Source organism: Crassostrea angulata, chromosome 4 (assembly GCF_025612915.1).
Source record: "Crassostrea angulata isolate pt1a10 chromosome 4, ASM2561291v2, whole genome shotgun sequence".
Taxonomy (NCBI): Eukaryota; Metazoa; Mollusca; class Bivalvia; order Ostreida; family Ostreidae; genus Magallana; species Magallana angulata.
Window position 1 is genome coordinate 35,228,964 of NC_069114.1, and position 16,717 is coordinate 35,245,680.

General features: G+C 32.5%; 1 protein-coding gene across 2 annotated transcripts in view; it reads left to right on the forward strand.

Moving 5' to 3' along the window:
• Positions 1-3,294: 3,294 nt before the first annotated feature.
• The window catches only part of LOC128180542 (allantoicase-like), a 14,087-nt gene continuing 664 nt past the window's right edge, over positions 3,295-16,717 (forward strand). The window contains exons 1-15 of one of the 2 annotated variants that reach the window (XM_052848659.1): positions 3,295-3,430; positions 4,996-5,071; positions 5,273-5,335; positions 5,662-5,776; positions 6,193-6,291; positions 6,817-6,908; positions 7,393-7,513; positions 7,940-8,010; positions 8,225-8,359; positions 8,889-8,943; positions 10,465-10,514; positions 13,110-13,167; positions 13,971-14,191; positions 15,800-15,857; positions 16,617-16,717. The exon at positions 16,617-16,717 is cut by the window's right edge and continues 664 nt beyond it. In XM_052848659.1, coding sequence (XP_052704619.1) covers positions 4,997-5,071; positions 5,273-5,335; positions 5,662-5,776; positions 6,193-6,291; positions 6,817-6,908; positions 7,393-7,513; positions 7,940-8,010; positions 8,225-8,359; positions 8,889-8,943; positions 10,465-10,514; positions 13,110-13,167; positions 13,971-14,191; positions 15,800-15,857; positions 16,617-16,657 — 1,254 coding nt within the window. In that variant the 5' untranslated portion in view covers positions 3,295-3,430; position 4,996 and the 3' untranslated portion in view covers positions 16,658-16,717. The remainder of the gene's footprint in view (positions 3,431-4,995; positions 5,072-5,272; positions 5,336-5,661; positions 5,777-6,192; positions 6,292-6,816; positions 6,909-7,392; positions 7,514-7,939; positions 8,011-8,224; positions 8,360-8,888; positions 8,944-10,464; positions 10,515-13,109; positions 13,168-13,970; positions 14,192-15,799; positions 15,858-16,616) is intronic. The other variant, XM_052848660.1, reaches the window with a different exon arrangement.

Below are 16,717 nucleotides of genomic sequence, written 5' to 3' on the forward strand. Positions count from 1 at the left end.
CACTTAAGTTCATACGAAAAATCCTCAATTTTTTTTCCTTACAAATATTACTTTTGTTACATATATTAAGCATATGTAATCATATTAATTCAGTATTGCCAAAACCTTAAAAAAAATTGACGTCATATCAAGACATCAAAATATGTATATGCTAATTGAGCAACAATATGCTAATGAAATCGGATGTTCAGACTATAGTTTTTTACACGGTGGGTCATCATGTCATTTTTGGGAGTTGGTTTTATTCAACTCTCCTATGCAGTTACTCAGACAAAGTGAAACAGTGTTTGGACCTCAGCACAAATCATTGCTGCTAACAAGACTTAGTTCTTGAAAATAATTGATGAATTCGATGTAATGTATGCTAAAGCATTGTATTTCAAGGAAAATTATTTATAAATACCTTGAAAATAGTCAGATTTTAAATGGTACGAACAATTTAAATATTTTTTGTAGTCGTATGTATTCCTACGCCAGAGTTCAATATAGTCTCGTTCAACTCGACGCTCGGCTGTTTCCATAAATCCTTGTCGGAGATATACGGTGTCAGCCTAGCGTTTGGTTGAACGAGACTATAGTTCAAAATTGCTTGGATCCATACTATTTTCGAGAAATATTTCTATCACTGATATATAGTTTGATTGAAATAATTTTATCTTTAAATATTATTTAACATTAGTCATAGGGGGGGGGGGGGTTCTCGATCGACATTCTTGTCGAAAAAATCCAAAAATTCATATTATAAAAATGTGCGTAATTCAAATTAGAAACTACATGTACTTGTCATGCAAAATAACATATAATTGATTTTAAAATAAATAAACATCGACAAAATCAACTCCCGTCAGTTCTTCAGTACTTTGATTAAAGAAAGTATATATACTGATTAATTTAACAAATATTTTATTATGCAAAAAAATCATAATAGGATTGGACATCAGGCTATGCCTATATTAGTCCTCTCCCCAAGGATCAAAGTTACAACTTCATTCGAATAATAAAAGAATAATAAGTACATAATATAATAAGTTCATAATCTTTTTGTTGACTTGATATATTGTTGAACTGCTTGAAAAACTGAGCAGTTGGATTTGTAGGGAAGTTGTCTATCGCCGAAAAGTAAAACGTAATACTTGCTCATGGTTGAGGTTATTTAGGTTTATATTGTTTTGAATACTGTTAATGAGCAATGTTCTGTGATTAAGATAAGCTGGACAAGCAAGGAAAAAATGGAGATTATCTTCACATGTGTGACCACAATTATTACAAGTTGAAGTGTCACTAAATGTTGATTTAAAAGGTGAGCTTGTAAGTTAGTGGATTTATTTCTAAGTTGACAGTGAGCAATATTTTCTCTGCGATTTCCATAACTGTAAACTTTGACATTTTTTTGCTAATTCTGCAGATGGTTTTTAAGTACATTTTTGAACGATGAAAAGGACTCAATACATTTTGTTTCCAATGATAAATTATTCCATAGTTGAACAGTTGATGGCAAGAAGCTGTTATAATATGAAACTGTCCTAGACTGTGGTATAACGAAGTTAAAGTTACCAACATTACGAAGGTTATATCCATGCTGTGGTAGTTTGAAAGGCGGGATCAAATCTTGAAAATATACAGGAGCTATACCATAAACAATCTTGTAGAATAATAAAAGTTTTTGTCTTATATAATGGTTCCCACCCAACTCTGAATACAAAACAGTCCTAGAGTTTCTCCGAAGACCTGTAATTATTCTACCTGCTTCTATCTGGACATTTTCTAATAGATTTGAATTTTCTTGTGAGCAATTATCCCTTACAGTACTACCATACCACTGGCGTCGGAAGCAAATTGAAAGTGGGGGGGGGGGGCTAGACTAATCCTCAGAGAAAAAAGTGGGGGGCTGAACCCTCTATCATGCTATGTTTCTAATGGTTAGGTCTAACTTCGCAAAAAAAGAGGGGGGGGGGGGGGCTACCCCCCCCCCCCCGGTTCCGACGCCTATGCATACTCCAGAATTGGCCGAATGAAAGCAAAATAAATCTTAATTAATGCACGCCAGTCTAGTAAATGTTTCAGCATTCTTGATAGATTTAACCTTGACCAAGCTTTTTCATATATATTATTTATATGACATGACCATCTAGCATCACTTTGAAAGATAAGACCAAGATGACAATGGGTTTTAGATTCATTAATACTACTACCATTGAAACCAAAATGAACAGGAGGAGAATTATTTGAACCTCTTGAAAAATTTATATTACAAGTATTGTTAGGGTTGAAATCCACAGTCAATGTGGAAGCCCATGTATCTATTTTATCTAGATATATACTGATAAAACATGTAAATGTCTATCTTTTTCAATTTTCAAAAAAATGGTACCAAGATCCACTTTATGGTTAAAAGCAATTTTAGTTTTCCTCCTCCAGTTTTCAAGATGATCATCAAGTGGCAAAGACCGAATTATGTTTGTGCAATACCAAATTGAGTTTGTTATTTAAAATGATTCCGTGGTGTACTATATAGCGGTTAGCGAAGAGCTCTTTGATCTTGTATATTGAAGAAGGTGTTCGATTCTAATGAATCGTGTCGAAAATATTTGTTATGTCTTTGTTTACTTGCTTAAATTCGAAAAACTCATTTGACGTAAAGAAAGTAAAAATTGCGTTATTGCGTGAATTAAAAATATGCACTTAATCATTTAATAGTTTTTTTTAGTTAATTGCTAAATAAGTTATCTTTAGTGTTATTTTTTTTAATAAACATGTTACTTTGTTAAGGGGGTACAGATTATGGACTTCAAGACAAAATATTGGAATTCTTTATTCTATGTACACGCACATAATAAATTCTCTGGAGATATGTAAGCACAGGAATAAAAATATTTGAATACACATATTATACTAAAAGCGTGATTGTCATCTGAAACATACTACTGTCTTGTGATAGGGTTGTGGCCACTTGTGGGCATATGCCTCGGCTTATTACCCCAGATTCAATTTATTTATCTATGATAAAATTCATATATTCCTCTATATTTAATGCCGTAAAATAGTATTGAAAACAGTTTCACACCACGTTCATGATTTTTTTAGGGTACATTTATTCCAAGAGAAAGCGTACCTGGAGAATTTTACGCATGAATGATAAATAGATGAATTTAAATAATGGTAGTCGTTTTATTCGTTAGATTTAGAATATTTAAGTTTTAACATTTTAGTTTTAAATATGTAACTGTTCTGTTTGTTTGTTTGGTGTTTTTTTTGGGGGGGGGGAGGGTAGTTGTATAGAAAGTCGGGTTCAATGTTTTCCAACACACAGCATAGGAACGACAACTCCTTCAACCAAACATGCTGACACACATTTTCGATTTGTGACACACTTTCCCCTCAGAGGTGAAATCTCCGATTCGGACTGGGTTGTGCTGTAGTGACAGTCCAGGTAAATCATACTTTAATAATTTTCTTTATATGTAGTCTTCTTTTTATCTGGAACGTTGCTAAATTAAAAAAAGATTAAGGATTTAGGGCTGCCGAACTCGGAGGATTATCCACCAGAGTGATGAGAGTTGTGAATCGGTGAAGGTAAAAGTTGACAAAATACCTGAATATAAATCCTACCACGTATATTTGAAGGGGATAGCAAAAGCATTTTGTTAGAAATGAAATAATACGACGTTTTCTCATTGCGTAATCAGACATTCAGTCACTTTATGTCATACTACTGTACAGGACGTGGACAATTGCTGTAGGACATTGACACTGAAACCTTTTCTAAAATTAAGGTAGGGTCGTTGACCACACTATAGGGTTAAAAAAGGGAGAGACTTTATCTGAATAATCTGATTGAGTGTTTCACTGACACTTAAACTCTGTGTACCAGCATTAATGTTTTACAAGTTTTGATGAGAAGTGCAGGCGAAAAATACTTGTATAATTGAGTTATTCCAGAGACTTACAAACATGTACATGTATTCTTGTACACATACAGTACTGCCCGGTACTATATACAGTATGTAACAGCAGAGACATATATAACAGTATTAGTGTATACATCCCTGGTAACAGTATATATTTATGAGGTATCACACTGGTAACTGTTTTAATGATATAGCACTACAGAGGGAGAACAATTCTTAAAAATCAGTTCGTATTTCTCTTTACAAAATATTTGAAGGAAATTTTATTTGTTACCTATCTTATCAGCTGACACCAAAAAAAAGGCACACAATATGGCATTTTCTCAAAACATCTAGCTCCAAACAGGTCTACCCTCAAAACCATGTGTTTTCCATTTGTATGTAAACAGACTGCACACCCCAGGAAGCTGCTGCATGTACTTTGAAAGAATTATAAGTCCCTATGAAAAATAATCATCATCTAACAAAAATCATGAAATATCCTTATTGTCTTAAATTCTTAGTGGTACAACGTTTTTTAAAACTGGGTAAAGAAAAATATAAAATTTTAGTCAAGGAAAAAAATATTTTGAAGTATATATGTATCTACAGTTGACTAAGCTAAGTTCATTTTGACTGGTCGTTTACCGGTGTGATACCTATATACATGTAGCTCCCTGGTTATATTTTTAAAATTTGTTGATCTTCATATGATCTTGGTCAGATAAGGTTTTATCTTGGAGCAGTCCTTCATTTATAGTGTTCCAGAAAGTCTGGTTGAATATAGTGATTAAAATAGATATATATCCATATGGTTTGTATATTTGAACATCTGTCCATTTTAGATTGTAGAAAATCTGAATTAAAGCCGCTTTCAACAGATTGTAACCAATTACAACCAAATGGGTTGTGATAGCCCAAATGGTAAATGATAACCGAAAGTGAATAAAGAGATACTGGAAATTTTTTTGGAATAATGTTTTGTTATAAATCCACATAAATATACATTTAATGCATCAACTTATTAAGCACGGTCACCTTTTATATTATAGATATTGGTTACCCGGTATTGCATAAAATATTCATAATCTCATTGCTGTCATTTCAGAATGGCTGAACCACCAAGTTCAACACTGCAAACATTTCCAAAGTTTACAGAACTGAATGATCTCGTGAATGAAAAGGTAAATAAAGTATATTTTAACAGATTGACGTCTTTAATTCATCTCTGATTTTAACACGCTATCATATCAGTTTATGTGTTGCTATTAATGGGTTTTTTTTATTGAACTTATCTTAATTCATATATTTATCAGTCTGGTGAACATTTATCAATTTATATAACTATCACTATTAAGCTACATGTATTTACATTGTCTTTACAGGTTGGAGGAAAAATTCTCTATGCTACTGATGATTGGTTTGCTGTAGCAGAAAACTTGCTAAAGGTATACATGTATACATGTACTCTTGTACCACTGAAAATGTAGTTTATAAGTCATCTTTAATTTTATGTATTCTCAATCTACATGTCAATGAATAGACAATATTCAATTTGTTGAATAGTGAATGATAATTTATCTGGGCAATGCAGAAGTAGAGGTATCAAAAAAAGATCAAGAAAAACCATTTGAACAAGACTGTTCAGTTAAAGTACAGGTACTTGTTTTAGCCCAGTACTCACATTTTTGTCTATCATATACAATAATTAAGTGTTGAAATGTTTAACATAGTTTCTATAGCTAGCTTCATGATATTTGATGTCAATTTGAAGGCCGAGGACCCTGTGTTCAAAGTAGGTGTGTTCACAAAGTACGGAAAATGGATGGATGGTTGGGAGACCCGCAGAAAGAGGATCCCCGGCCACGACTGGTGCATCATAGAACTAGGTTATTGCCCTGCTTATAGATTTAGTTTTGATAAATATGGTCATCATACCAGTGCCATGTAAAATATATGTGGAATGGTCAATTTCTTGTACATGTATACTATTTTTAAGGAGAAAATTTTATGGGTTGTACAAAAGGATAGACCTTGTACTTTACTATAGTTTCTTTAATAGTGTTACTGTATTTACTACATGTATCATTTATACAGGAGGCTAAATAAAATGGGAAATATTTTTAAACAACTTCGTTTCTTCTGTATATTACATGTATCATGATCATGTAAATGTACGTAGCAGTCACTTAATGATAATACAAACATGCATGTATAGAGATTAGTGATAAGGATCAGAAGAATTGTAGTAATGATGTTTTATACGTTACTTCATTTTTAACTAATAGTTTCATGTATTACACAGGTGTGCCAGGTGTTATAAGTGGGATAGATGTAGATACCTCCTACTTCACAGGGAACTATTCCCCTCAGGTCTCCATACAAGCTGCTGTATTATCACGAGGTAAGGCCAGCCCTATAAAAGATATATACAATATTCTTTTTTTTTAAGTCAAGAAAGAATGAATGAAGCCAAAGCTATATTTTACATTGATCTTTTTTGCTATCTTCCATTGCAGTGGTTACTTCCAAAAAAAATCTGTAGTTTTATTAATTTTGTGGGCATCTGATCAACTTTCATGGATTTCACAAAATGGTGTAAAGGAAATTTATTGATGATGGATTAATTAACAATTTTTATTCCACATTTCACTTTGCAATCCACAAAATTAGGTGTTCTTACTTCTAAGAATATAGATGAAATCTGTCTCATTTTCAGAATGAAAATCAAGACATGTAATAAAGTCAGTTTGTCAGGGTGTGACTGCATGATAGAGCAAGCACTAATCCATTTTGAGTGTACATCCGTGATCAAGCAGTCAAATTCATATATTCCACATTTGAATGCTTTCTGTAGGCTTCTAGACTAACCACCTTCAGCATTTTGTGATGTGTTTTAAAAAGGTTTACATGTACATATGTATTTCAGCTGCTGTGGAAAGCATTCCAAAGAGGAAAAGTAAGATGGGGACAGCGACCACCATGCAGATGTCGGACCAGATCCAGAAGCTCAAATCAGAAGTATGGAATATAGTTCATATATGAAAGAGTATGATTGCATGTAGACTTAGTACAGGAACTTCCAATCCCCTACTATAGCACCAGCACGTGGGTTAAAAATTTAGCCCATTGGGTAGTTGTTGTCATATTTCAATTCTGTTATTCAATACCTGATTCTTTAAACACAGAAACAAATACTTCCTTACAAATATATAAAATTCCATTTATATTGGTGAATCTGTTTAAGTTATTGAAAATATCAAAATTGAACGGAAGTCCTTAAATTTTTAAGCACTATGTTATCAAAGAAAAACTTGTAAAATATAGTTTGCAAACCCTTTTACATGTACATGTGAGACATATTCTGATTAATTAAAATATAGTATATGTGTATATTCCATTATTTAAGAAACAAAAATAATATTGAGAATTTTGACAAAGCAAAAACCAATATGTCACCAAATATGACTTGCATCAAAATGCATGTACCTGTGTATTTGAAAAGGATTGGAAAGAACTGGTCCCAAGAAGGCCCCTGAACCCTGGATATAAAACCTCCTGTCACAATTTTTTTGAAGTGAACAGCAATGAGAGATGGACTCATCTCCGAGTCAACATGTTCCCAGGTATGTCACTAAATCTGAGGCTCGGTCAGTGTTTGGGTGCTCGCGAGCCCTCATCATAATTTGAAAGTTATTTCTTGATGAAATTACTGAATTCATTTTATGTATAATTGATGTCTACTTAAACAATAGAACAAAACTTGATCAATTACCGGTAAAGTGAAATCATGTGGACATTTTGATTTTCTTTGCCCTATATATCCTTCGTTTGCATACATGCCAACTTTTGAAAATCTTCATGGGGGATTTTTGGTGAACGACATTTTTCATGCAAACGGTTTGCAATACTGGTATCCATAAATTATATAGACCCATGCTGTTCCCAATATGAAACTTATATGTAAATGAGTTAAAAATCTGTTGGTCTAGAAACATTTGATTCCTCCCCCTCCTTTCAAAAAAAGGATAAACATCCTGTTATTTTTGCAGATGGTGGCATAGCCAGATTGAGGGTGTATGGAAGGGCAATTCCAGACTGGTCCAAAGTCTCCAAAAACTCGGTAAGTTACAGATCTTATACCTGAAGACATGAATGTACACTCAACTCATTGAACTGTACAGTATGATATGCACAGACACTTTTTAAAAGTGCAGGATCTTTCTGTGTTAACAGTTATCTCTCTTTTTCTGCAGAAATGTTCGAAGTCAATTTAGCACATGGCTAGTATAAGAAAATAATATCTAAGAGTTATCTTTCTTTCCCAATGAGTTTAGATCATAGATCTAGCTGCCATGGAGAATGGAGGAATGTGTCTTGGTTACAGCAATGTCCATTTTGGTCATGCTCGTAACTTGATTCAGCCAGGGAGAGCAGAAACAATGGCGGATGGCTGGGAGACAGCCCGCAAGGTAACTAGATCTTATTCAGTGTTTGGTGAAATAAAAACTAGACATTCAGTTAGCAGATACAGTTATTAAGGTCACAAGGATGTTACAATCAACTTCACAGATACATGTACATTATAGGTTAATAAAGAAATAAGTTTACATATTTGTATTCTTAAATATTTAATGAATATATGCACAAACATGCAAATTGGGTTTTTTGAGAACATTCTAACCTTAGGATCTTGATTTTGAGCTGGTTTAAAAAATTCTTTGTCTCCAGTTATCAACTGAGATAGCATAATGATTAATGTGCTTAAAGCTGTTGAATTTATATGGTAGAAGGACTATATGATGAATAGCAAATGTAAACATTTTCATGTAAACTAAAATGTTATGTTATCTGAGATTGAAGAGAACATATCCCCAGCAGCACTGAACCAGAAAGTCTGATCTTATTGTCCACTCTTCAAACACTGTAATCTAACTGTGTATACTTATAAACATACCATATACTGGTATCAAATTGGCATGGTACACATTTGTTTTTCAGCCAGATAGACCAGCCATCTTAGAAGCAAATGAGGAAGGAATTCTCCAAGTTCCAGGTATATATACCCGAGTAGACTGTAAGAAAAAGTGGGGCTATGATGTTCCTAAGAAGAATAGAGAGAGTTTTTTTTTTTTCAAATGAGTCAAATATTTTGATAATTGACCAAAACAATGGTAGATTTGTTATCAGCATCCATGGACTATGTAATAACCAGTACATGTGTTTCCAGACAAAACAATTTTGTAAAGTTATCTTGTGTCCATTTAGCAGTAATGACAAACTCTTAAAGAGCAAAAAGCAACAATACAATTATAAAGAGCGATATGAAACAATACTATTTATGTGAAGAGTTTTTAGCTCACCTGTGCTGAAAGCTCATGAGCTATTCAGATCACTTTTTGTCTGGTGTCAGTTTGTCTGTCCATTTGTCTCTCTGTATTTAAACAATTTACATTTTTGACTTCTGCAGAACCACTGGGCCGATTTTAACCAAACTTTGCACAAAGCATTCTTAAATAAGGGGGATTTAATTTTGTTAAAATGAAGGACCACATCCTCTTTCAGAGGGACAAAATTAAGAATGATTGCAAATTTCTTGGTGTCTTTTAAAAATATTCTTAAAACCCAAGGTGCCAGTTTGTTCAAATCATGATCCCAGGGTGTAGGGTGGGGCAACAATGGGGGGGGGGGGGTCGAATTTGACATAGGAATATATTATGTATAGAGAAAAATCATTAAAAATTTTCTTCTCAAAAACCAATCGGCAAGCAAGGCTGTAACTTGTGTGGTAGCATCCTCAGGTAGGGTGAATTCAATTTTATTCCAATCATGATCCCTGGAGTAGGGTGGGGCCACAATGGGGGTAGGTCAAATTTTAACATAGGAAAATATAGTCATAGAAAAATCTTTTAAAATCTTTTTCTCACAAATTCAAATCATGATCCCTAGGCCTTAGGGGTAGGGTGGGGCCACAATGGGGGTTCAAATTTTAACATAGGAATATATATAGAAAAATCTTTAAATATGTTCTTCTCAAAAACCAATTGGCTAGAAAAGCTGTTGCTTGTTTGGATGCATTCTCAGATAGGGTAGATTCAAGTTTGTTCAAATCATGATCCCTAGGGATAAGGTGAGGCCACGATGTGGGAAGGGATCATTTTTAAATTGGAAAAAAATTGTATATATCTTGTAAACTTACCTGATACATGTAAGTACATGGTTTTACTAAAATGCAAGCATCTTGACATATTACTCATTCTCAATTGCTTAAAACCTGGACAATTTTTGGGCCCCACCAGGGGCTCAAAGTTTGATGTAGGTTTATAAATATTTGTTTAAGATCTTCTCGATAACGGTAATATTCATTATGTGATATGACTTTGAAATCATTGTTCAAAAGTGGCTCAGTGTTCAAAATTATGATATCTGAAGAAAAATTTGAAAATCTTTTTATATATCTTTTTTCTACTACATTTTTCATATATCTTGTATACGACTCCATAAATCTGATTTCATTATGGCTATTGTTGCTGAGGTGAGCGATGTGACCCATGGGCCTCTTGTTTTTATTCTGTAGGAGATGACTGGTGTGTGTTTCGGCTAGGACATCCAGGAATTATCACAAAGGTACCCTAGTTTCTGTATATCTAGATTGTCTACGGATTTTTTTGTTACTGCAAATCTGAACTTCCTGCTCCAGTGAACTTCAATTGTTATAAAAATCTAAAACATACCAAACAAATATTTCTAAGGAAAGGGATACTGGCCTCCAGATGTTGAAAATCATTCTTTACATCTGTATGTAAACCGGGGAATTAATTTGGTAAATTAATTATTAATTTGCATAGTAAAGAGTAAAAGGGTAAAATTTGTTTCAGAAAGACAAACCAAAAACATTTTACTGGTAATATATATACATTCTCAGTTAACCTACAGTCTTGATCTAGAGGTACCGGAAGTTGCACACAACTTTGTTTCTGCTGCAGGTTTTGTGCAGTGGTATTGAAATGTTGTCTGAAATAGTGAGCTTTATTTTTGAAAAAAAGGAACAGGCATCCGCATGTTTAATTGAATTTTTTACCAAACATCATTAAGTGCATTTAGTACTTCATCAATGAAGTCCTACATAATCCCAGTGAGGTCAATTTGATCTTAATTTTGTTTAATATAAAACTTTCCCTTTTAACCCATCCCAATGTAGAATTATTAATGAAAGACTTCATACAAGTTTGCATAAAAAATCAATTAGAGCTCATGATTATAGTCCTTTTTGATTTCAGTTGAATGAAATTAAATGTAATTTCACATAATAGCGCACCATTTGTTTTTAGGTGTAGATTACTTTGACAATCTAAATTCAAATTTCTTTTAAGCTTTACCTGCTTGAGAGCAATTTTATGATACTGCTTATCCTTCTCCTTTATCAGAGACATACATCTATATGTATTTCGTTTGAGATTTAAATATTTAAGCATCATCTGTGTAGTTTATTTTTTTTTTTTTACATTCCGGTATTCTTGCTTGTCCTTATTTTCTTTTATCTTGCATAATATTGAATATGTAAACATTTACTACAAAGGATGCAATTTACTGTTTTCGTTTCAGTCTTTACAAATTCATGTTTGAATATTTTAAGTGTAAATCATCAATAATTCCTATCTACTAAATAACTATTAAAGACAAATTTATTATCTTTTCTGATGTACCAATCCTTCTGAACACTTTGTGATAGGCATGCAATTAAAAAAAAAATTTCAGACTGAACTCTTGTACCTTGATTACAAAATCAATATCATTTTAATAAAATAAAAGTCTTACTCATAAAAAAAAAACCTCATGCATGTTATTTCACTGTTTGATCAACTTGATAAAGACATATCCCAGTGGTATCTTTACAGCTAATAAGGTCAACGTTAGAATTTATTGTGCTGATTGAAATCCCCATTAAAGTATATTTATTCCGTGAAGTCCAGGGAGATTAGAACAAATGTCTACCAACTATGATCGAGTTTCTGAAGTTGGTTTTAAACAATATTTCTGAGGATTAACATTATCTTAGATATACAGAACTTTAATAGAACAGTGTCTACCATGAAAGAATAAAATTGCGATGAAATGGAAACCTATTTGATATCTTATTATTAATTTATACCTTTCCCTTTATTCAAATTGATGCTGTGTTTCCCAGCCGTGAATATTGACCGTCTTGATCATTTCTATGTTTCATCTTTTGATAATTGGTTCCTATTAATAATTAAAATGACATTAAAAAAAAAATAAAGGTAGTTATTAACATGGCTTTTCAAGTAGAAATTAAATGCGATGCATACTTGTACTTGTATTGATGTTTTTCAATGATCACACCAAAACAAATTGTTTCTTAGTTTTCTGAATGCTACAAGATATATGTACTACAAGAATTTGGAAAATGGCAAAATCGATATATTTGGCAGATGTAAATGGTCTCAATTAATTCTTCAATAAATCTTAAGACTTATTTTATCACTGATATACTCGTTTTTAGAAAATATAGCATTTTCTCAAAAATTGCATGAAATACTGTGCGGCTGTTAATCTATTACTTAATGCCAATAATGAATTTCTAAGCGAGTGTAGATTTTTTTAACAAGATTAGAGGATTACAGTCTTTTTTTTTCCAGTCATTGCATTGTAAAATGTTCATCGTTTTGTAATAGGAATCTGCTATATAAAAAGTCATGGTATTTTTCATGAACAATTTGTTTTTGACAGTCATCATAAAAATGTTTTTATGAATATACACAACTGTACTTGTTTTATCACTTTAAATATACATGTACAAGTAGAGTATCAGAATATCAGAATGTTACAAAATTCGAGTAACATGAAGAAAATCTGCTGGTTCCTGTTTCTTTCCAATAACTGGAAAATTGTTAGGTTGTTACATCCATAGAGGGCTCAGCTTCACTTGGCCGTTTAATAACGTTATCAGCTCGATAAATTCCTATAGACAGTAACAAACCCAATAAGTAATAATCATTCTCTTCTGTGAATTGAATTTTGATTTTACAGTAAACAAAACTTGTAGTGAGAAAAAAAAATGTTAATGCAAAATGCACACAAATCTGCAGCAAAATGTTTCTTTGTTAGTTTATACCTCAAAATGCACAACAGCCTCAACAGATAAATAAGAATTAGGAATGTCGTGCAATGTTTGATAATAGCTTCATTTTGTTTTTATAGGTCCTCATAGACACAAACCACTTTAAAGGCAATTATCCTGATTCCTGCAGAATAGAAGGTAAGCCGACCATTGCCATGGAATCAGAAGGAATTTTAATCAAAGAAAAATCCATGAAATATTCAAATCACCAAACTCACTTGTACTGTTTGACAACTTTTTCTATCTATTTGTAATTTAATGATGATATATATTCAACAGAAGCAATATAGAGAAAAGTTGATTTTAAAAATACCTCAGTTTAATAGCTACTGAATCTAAATGATTATTAATTGGGCTGGGACAGTTTTGGCTACATGTATATAAACTGCAAACCCTTTTTTGATGAAAACTTTTACTGTTCTAACTTCTAATCTAGGTTATAAGTAATATAAAAAATAATATTTGGAAAATATGTATTAAATGAATTGCTTACATTATGTACATTTCAATTTTCTGTCAAATTGTTCAAAAATTCATACATTTTTTGCTCCTTAACAAATGATATAAAAATCTAAAAGGAACATCATGCAGGTTGATAAGTTTTAGGCACAATTATCTTTGTCATGAAAAACTGAGTTGCTGTCAGATATTGAATGTGGTATATTTTCTTCAAACTTGATAATTGACTTGATTTAGCCATAACCAGAAATTGCAAATGCCTTTTGAACATACTCACAAGGTGTTGGTAACACCCAATGGGAATTTTTTTCTAAACTATATTATGAAGTTTCTTTTTGAACTCATCTTGGCCTTTTGAGTCAGTAGAAATTTGTTGCACTTGAAAATTTTTAATAAAAAATCATAATGCATGAGAAATAAAAGATTTTGTTTAATAACTGATATGAAGGCATCGATTCATGAACTCTTTTAACTGTTTTAAGCCTGTAACATCACAGAGGATGAAGAGGAAGCAGCCATGAAAGACATGAATGGGGGGCCCTGGAAAATCCTCCTCCCCCCAAAGAAACTCTATGCCCACCAGGAACACGAGTTTGGCCGCCAGAGTATTAACAACTGTGGGGTCGTGAACCACGTGCGGCTTACGATGGCTCCAGATGGCGGCATTAGTCGCATGAGACTGTTCGGGTATATTCAGGATCCGGTAAAAGCCAAACTTTGATGTTACTTTGTAGAGCATTTAGTTTCATAGATATACAGTATACCTGCCATTGGAATGCAGGCAGTCAATTTACAATCATTGGTGTGTTCAGAGCTAATAAGAATAGGATTTTATAGTGACCTTCTAATTTGACACACTTTTATTTATCTTGCTTAACAATATTTATTATTTTTATACTCCCAGTCTAAGTACAGTTAAACTTTGATATCCTGAACACTGATATCTTGAATACAGTGGATATGTCGAAGTAATTTGTAAGTCCCAACCACTTATTTTTCAAGTATTTTACCCTCGATATCTCAAATACTCAGGATATCTCGAATTATTCAAGCAGTCCCATCTAGTTCGAGATAACGAAGTTTGACTGTACATATATTTTTATCACAATTACTTATGCATTGTCTGCAAATGCAGATAAAATCTAAATCAGGGGCCTGTTGATATTTACTGTACTGCTTTAGTTCTTACGTTTGTGATCAAATTAATTGACTATGTTGGGATGGTCTAATAAGTGAATTAGTTTGGAAACAGAGTAGGGGTAAAGTAACATCATAGGGGCTTTTTTGGAGACTTTTTGGGTGTTCTAACTGAGTTTTCTAACCACCACCAAATTCCTGAATATTCCAATCTCCTCTGAACACCAAGTTTGTTGATTGAGTGCTAACTATTGAGAGAAGGGATGAAATTTTTATTAAAAATAGAGAGAAAATGATCTGAGGGTGTTTATTTCTAAAAATTAGTCATTTTAAGAGCCAAATGTTTTATAATACTTTGTTCAGTATTAATACATACACAATGTAATTTTGTACTTTGTTCTTGAGTGTATAGTTTACAGTTGAACTTTGGTATCTCAAACACTGATATCTCAAATACAATGGATATGTCGAAGTGATTTGTAAGTCCCAACCACTTATACTTTTAATAATTTACCCTTATTATCTCAAATAGTTGGATATCTCGAAGTTTTTAACCAGTCCTATATAGTTCGAGATAACGAGATTTAACTGTATATAAATTTATTGACATTTTTTGATACCTTTGTCGAATTTAGAATAGATTCATTGAGCGTAGTAGGTTAGGTATTAAACATAATCTGTATGGTTATAGCTTTTATAGATTTAATTGATATACAATTGATTTTACTGACTTATTTAATTATTAAGATGTAATCTTCATGGTGAAGTTATATGACAAGGTCATGCTATTTTTGGTTTATCTAATCAAGGGATCAGTTATATGTATTATGTATTTAACTGTTCATGTGTGGTTGCCAGATCTGTATGTTCGAATAGTACATGTGTGAAAAATCTTGAATCTCCTTTTTATATGAATCTTGAAATTAAAATATACCAAATCAAACATATGTGTTATTATTTTTTGTTTCATTTGCGGAGCATCCTACTCTTCTATCAAAAGGTTACTAGTATGCTGGTTTTCAGCTTGACTAAGATTTTTCACACATTTGTTTGCCCTCACTATGCTGTGTCCCACGTGTGGTTTTTTCCCCACCTAACTGCTGTGAGGTTGTCTTCCCTTTGTTTCTCCTCTCATTGACCACCAGGAGTAGTATTGTCACTACTTTCGTTTTAGGATGATCCTGAAGGATCAGTACTCCCTGGAATAGAAGACATCGAAAGTGGAACTCAGGGTAAGTCAATTGGGAGTTTGAAAATTAAAACAAATAATAACACAATTTTTAAAACTTTTAGCAATGTAAATTAAATGAAAATTTCATTGAAAGAAAAACTTACTGTAGATGGTGTATTTTCCTGTTAATGTCACCTAAATTGATTATATGAAAGAAATTACCTATACAGAAAGGATGTAAAACATAAAAAATCAAAATTGTCACATTTATGTTTATTTGTTCTATACGTACATGTAGCTTCACATGCCAACTGATTATCAGAACTTCATAAAGACTTTGATTTTACTCATCGCATATGAATACTATAAAAAATTCAAAGAAATGAGTAATTTAAATTTTTTTTTATCCATACTGGATAGAAGCATTACAATGATTGGCGATAATGAAATATATTTTTCAATTTGTACACTGTATAATTATAGTCCATTAATTGGGACATACATGTTCGTTATAATTTTTAAGCAGAACACCCAAATTAGTGTATAGGTCGAACTATTCGGGAGAGATGAACCAAGCATAACGTTATGCTTTGCAAAATAGAAATAACTCTCTCTCTCTCTCTCTCTCTCTCTCTCTCTCTCTCTCTCTCTCTCTCTCTCTCTCTCTCTCTCTCTCTGGGGAGGAGGTCGCAATCCATCGCAAAACATCAGTACGTAGTATTTAATTTTGAAATTATGCTGCCTGTAAACGTTTGATATTCATGATACAATATTCATTTCTACATGTAAGAGTTAAAATTATATTTATTTAAATTTTCAGAAAGTGACGAACCACAAAAGAAGAAGAAAAAAACCAAATAGAAACGGGTCCTAAAATTCCTACATAGCAAATATATACATCCCGTAACTGCTGTTTTATAA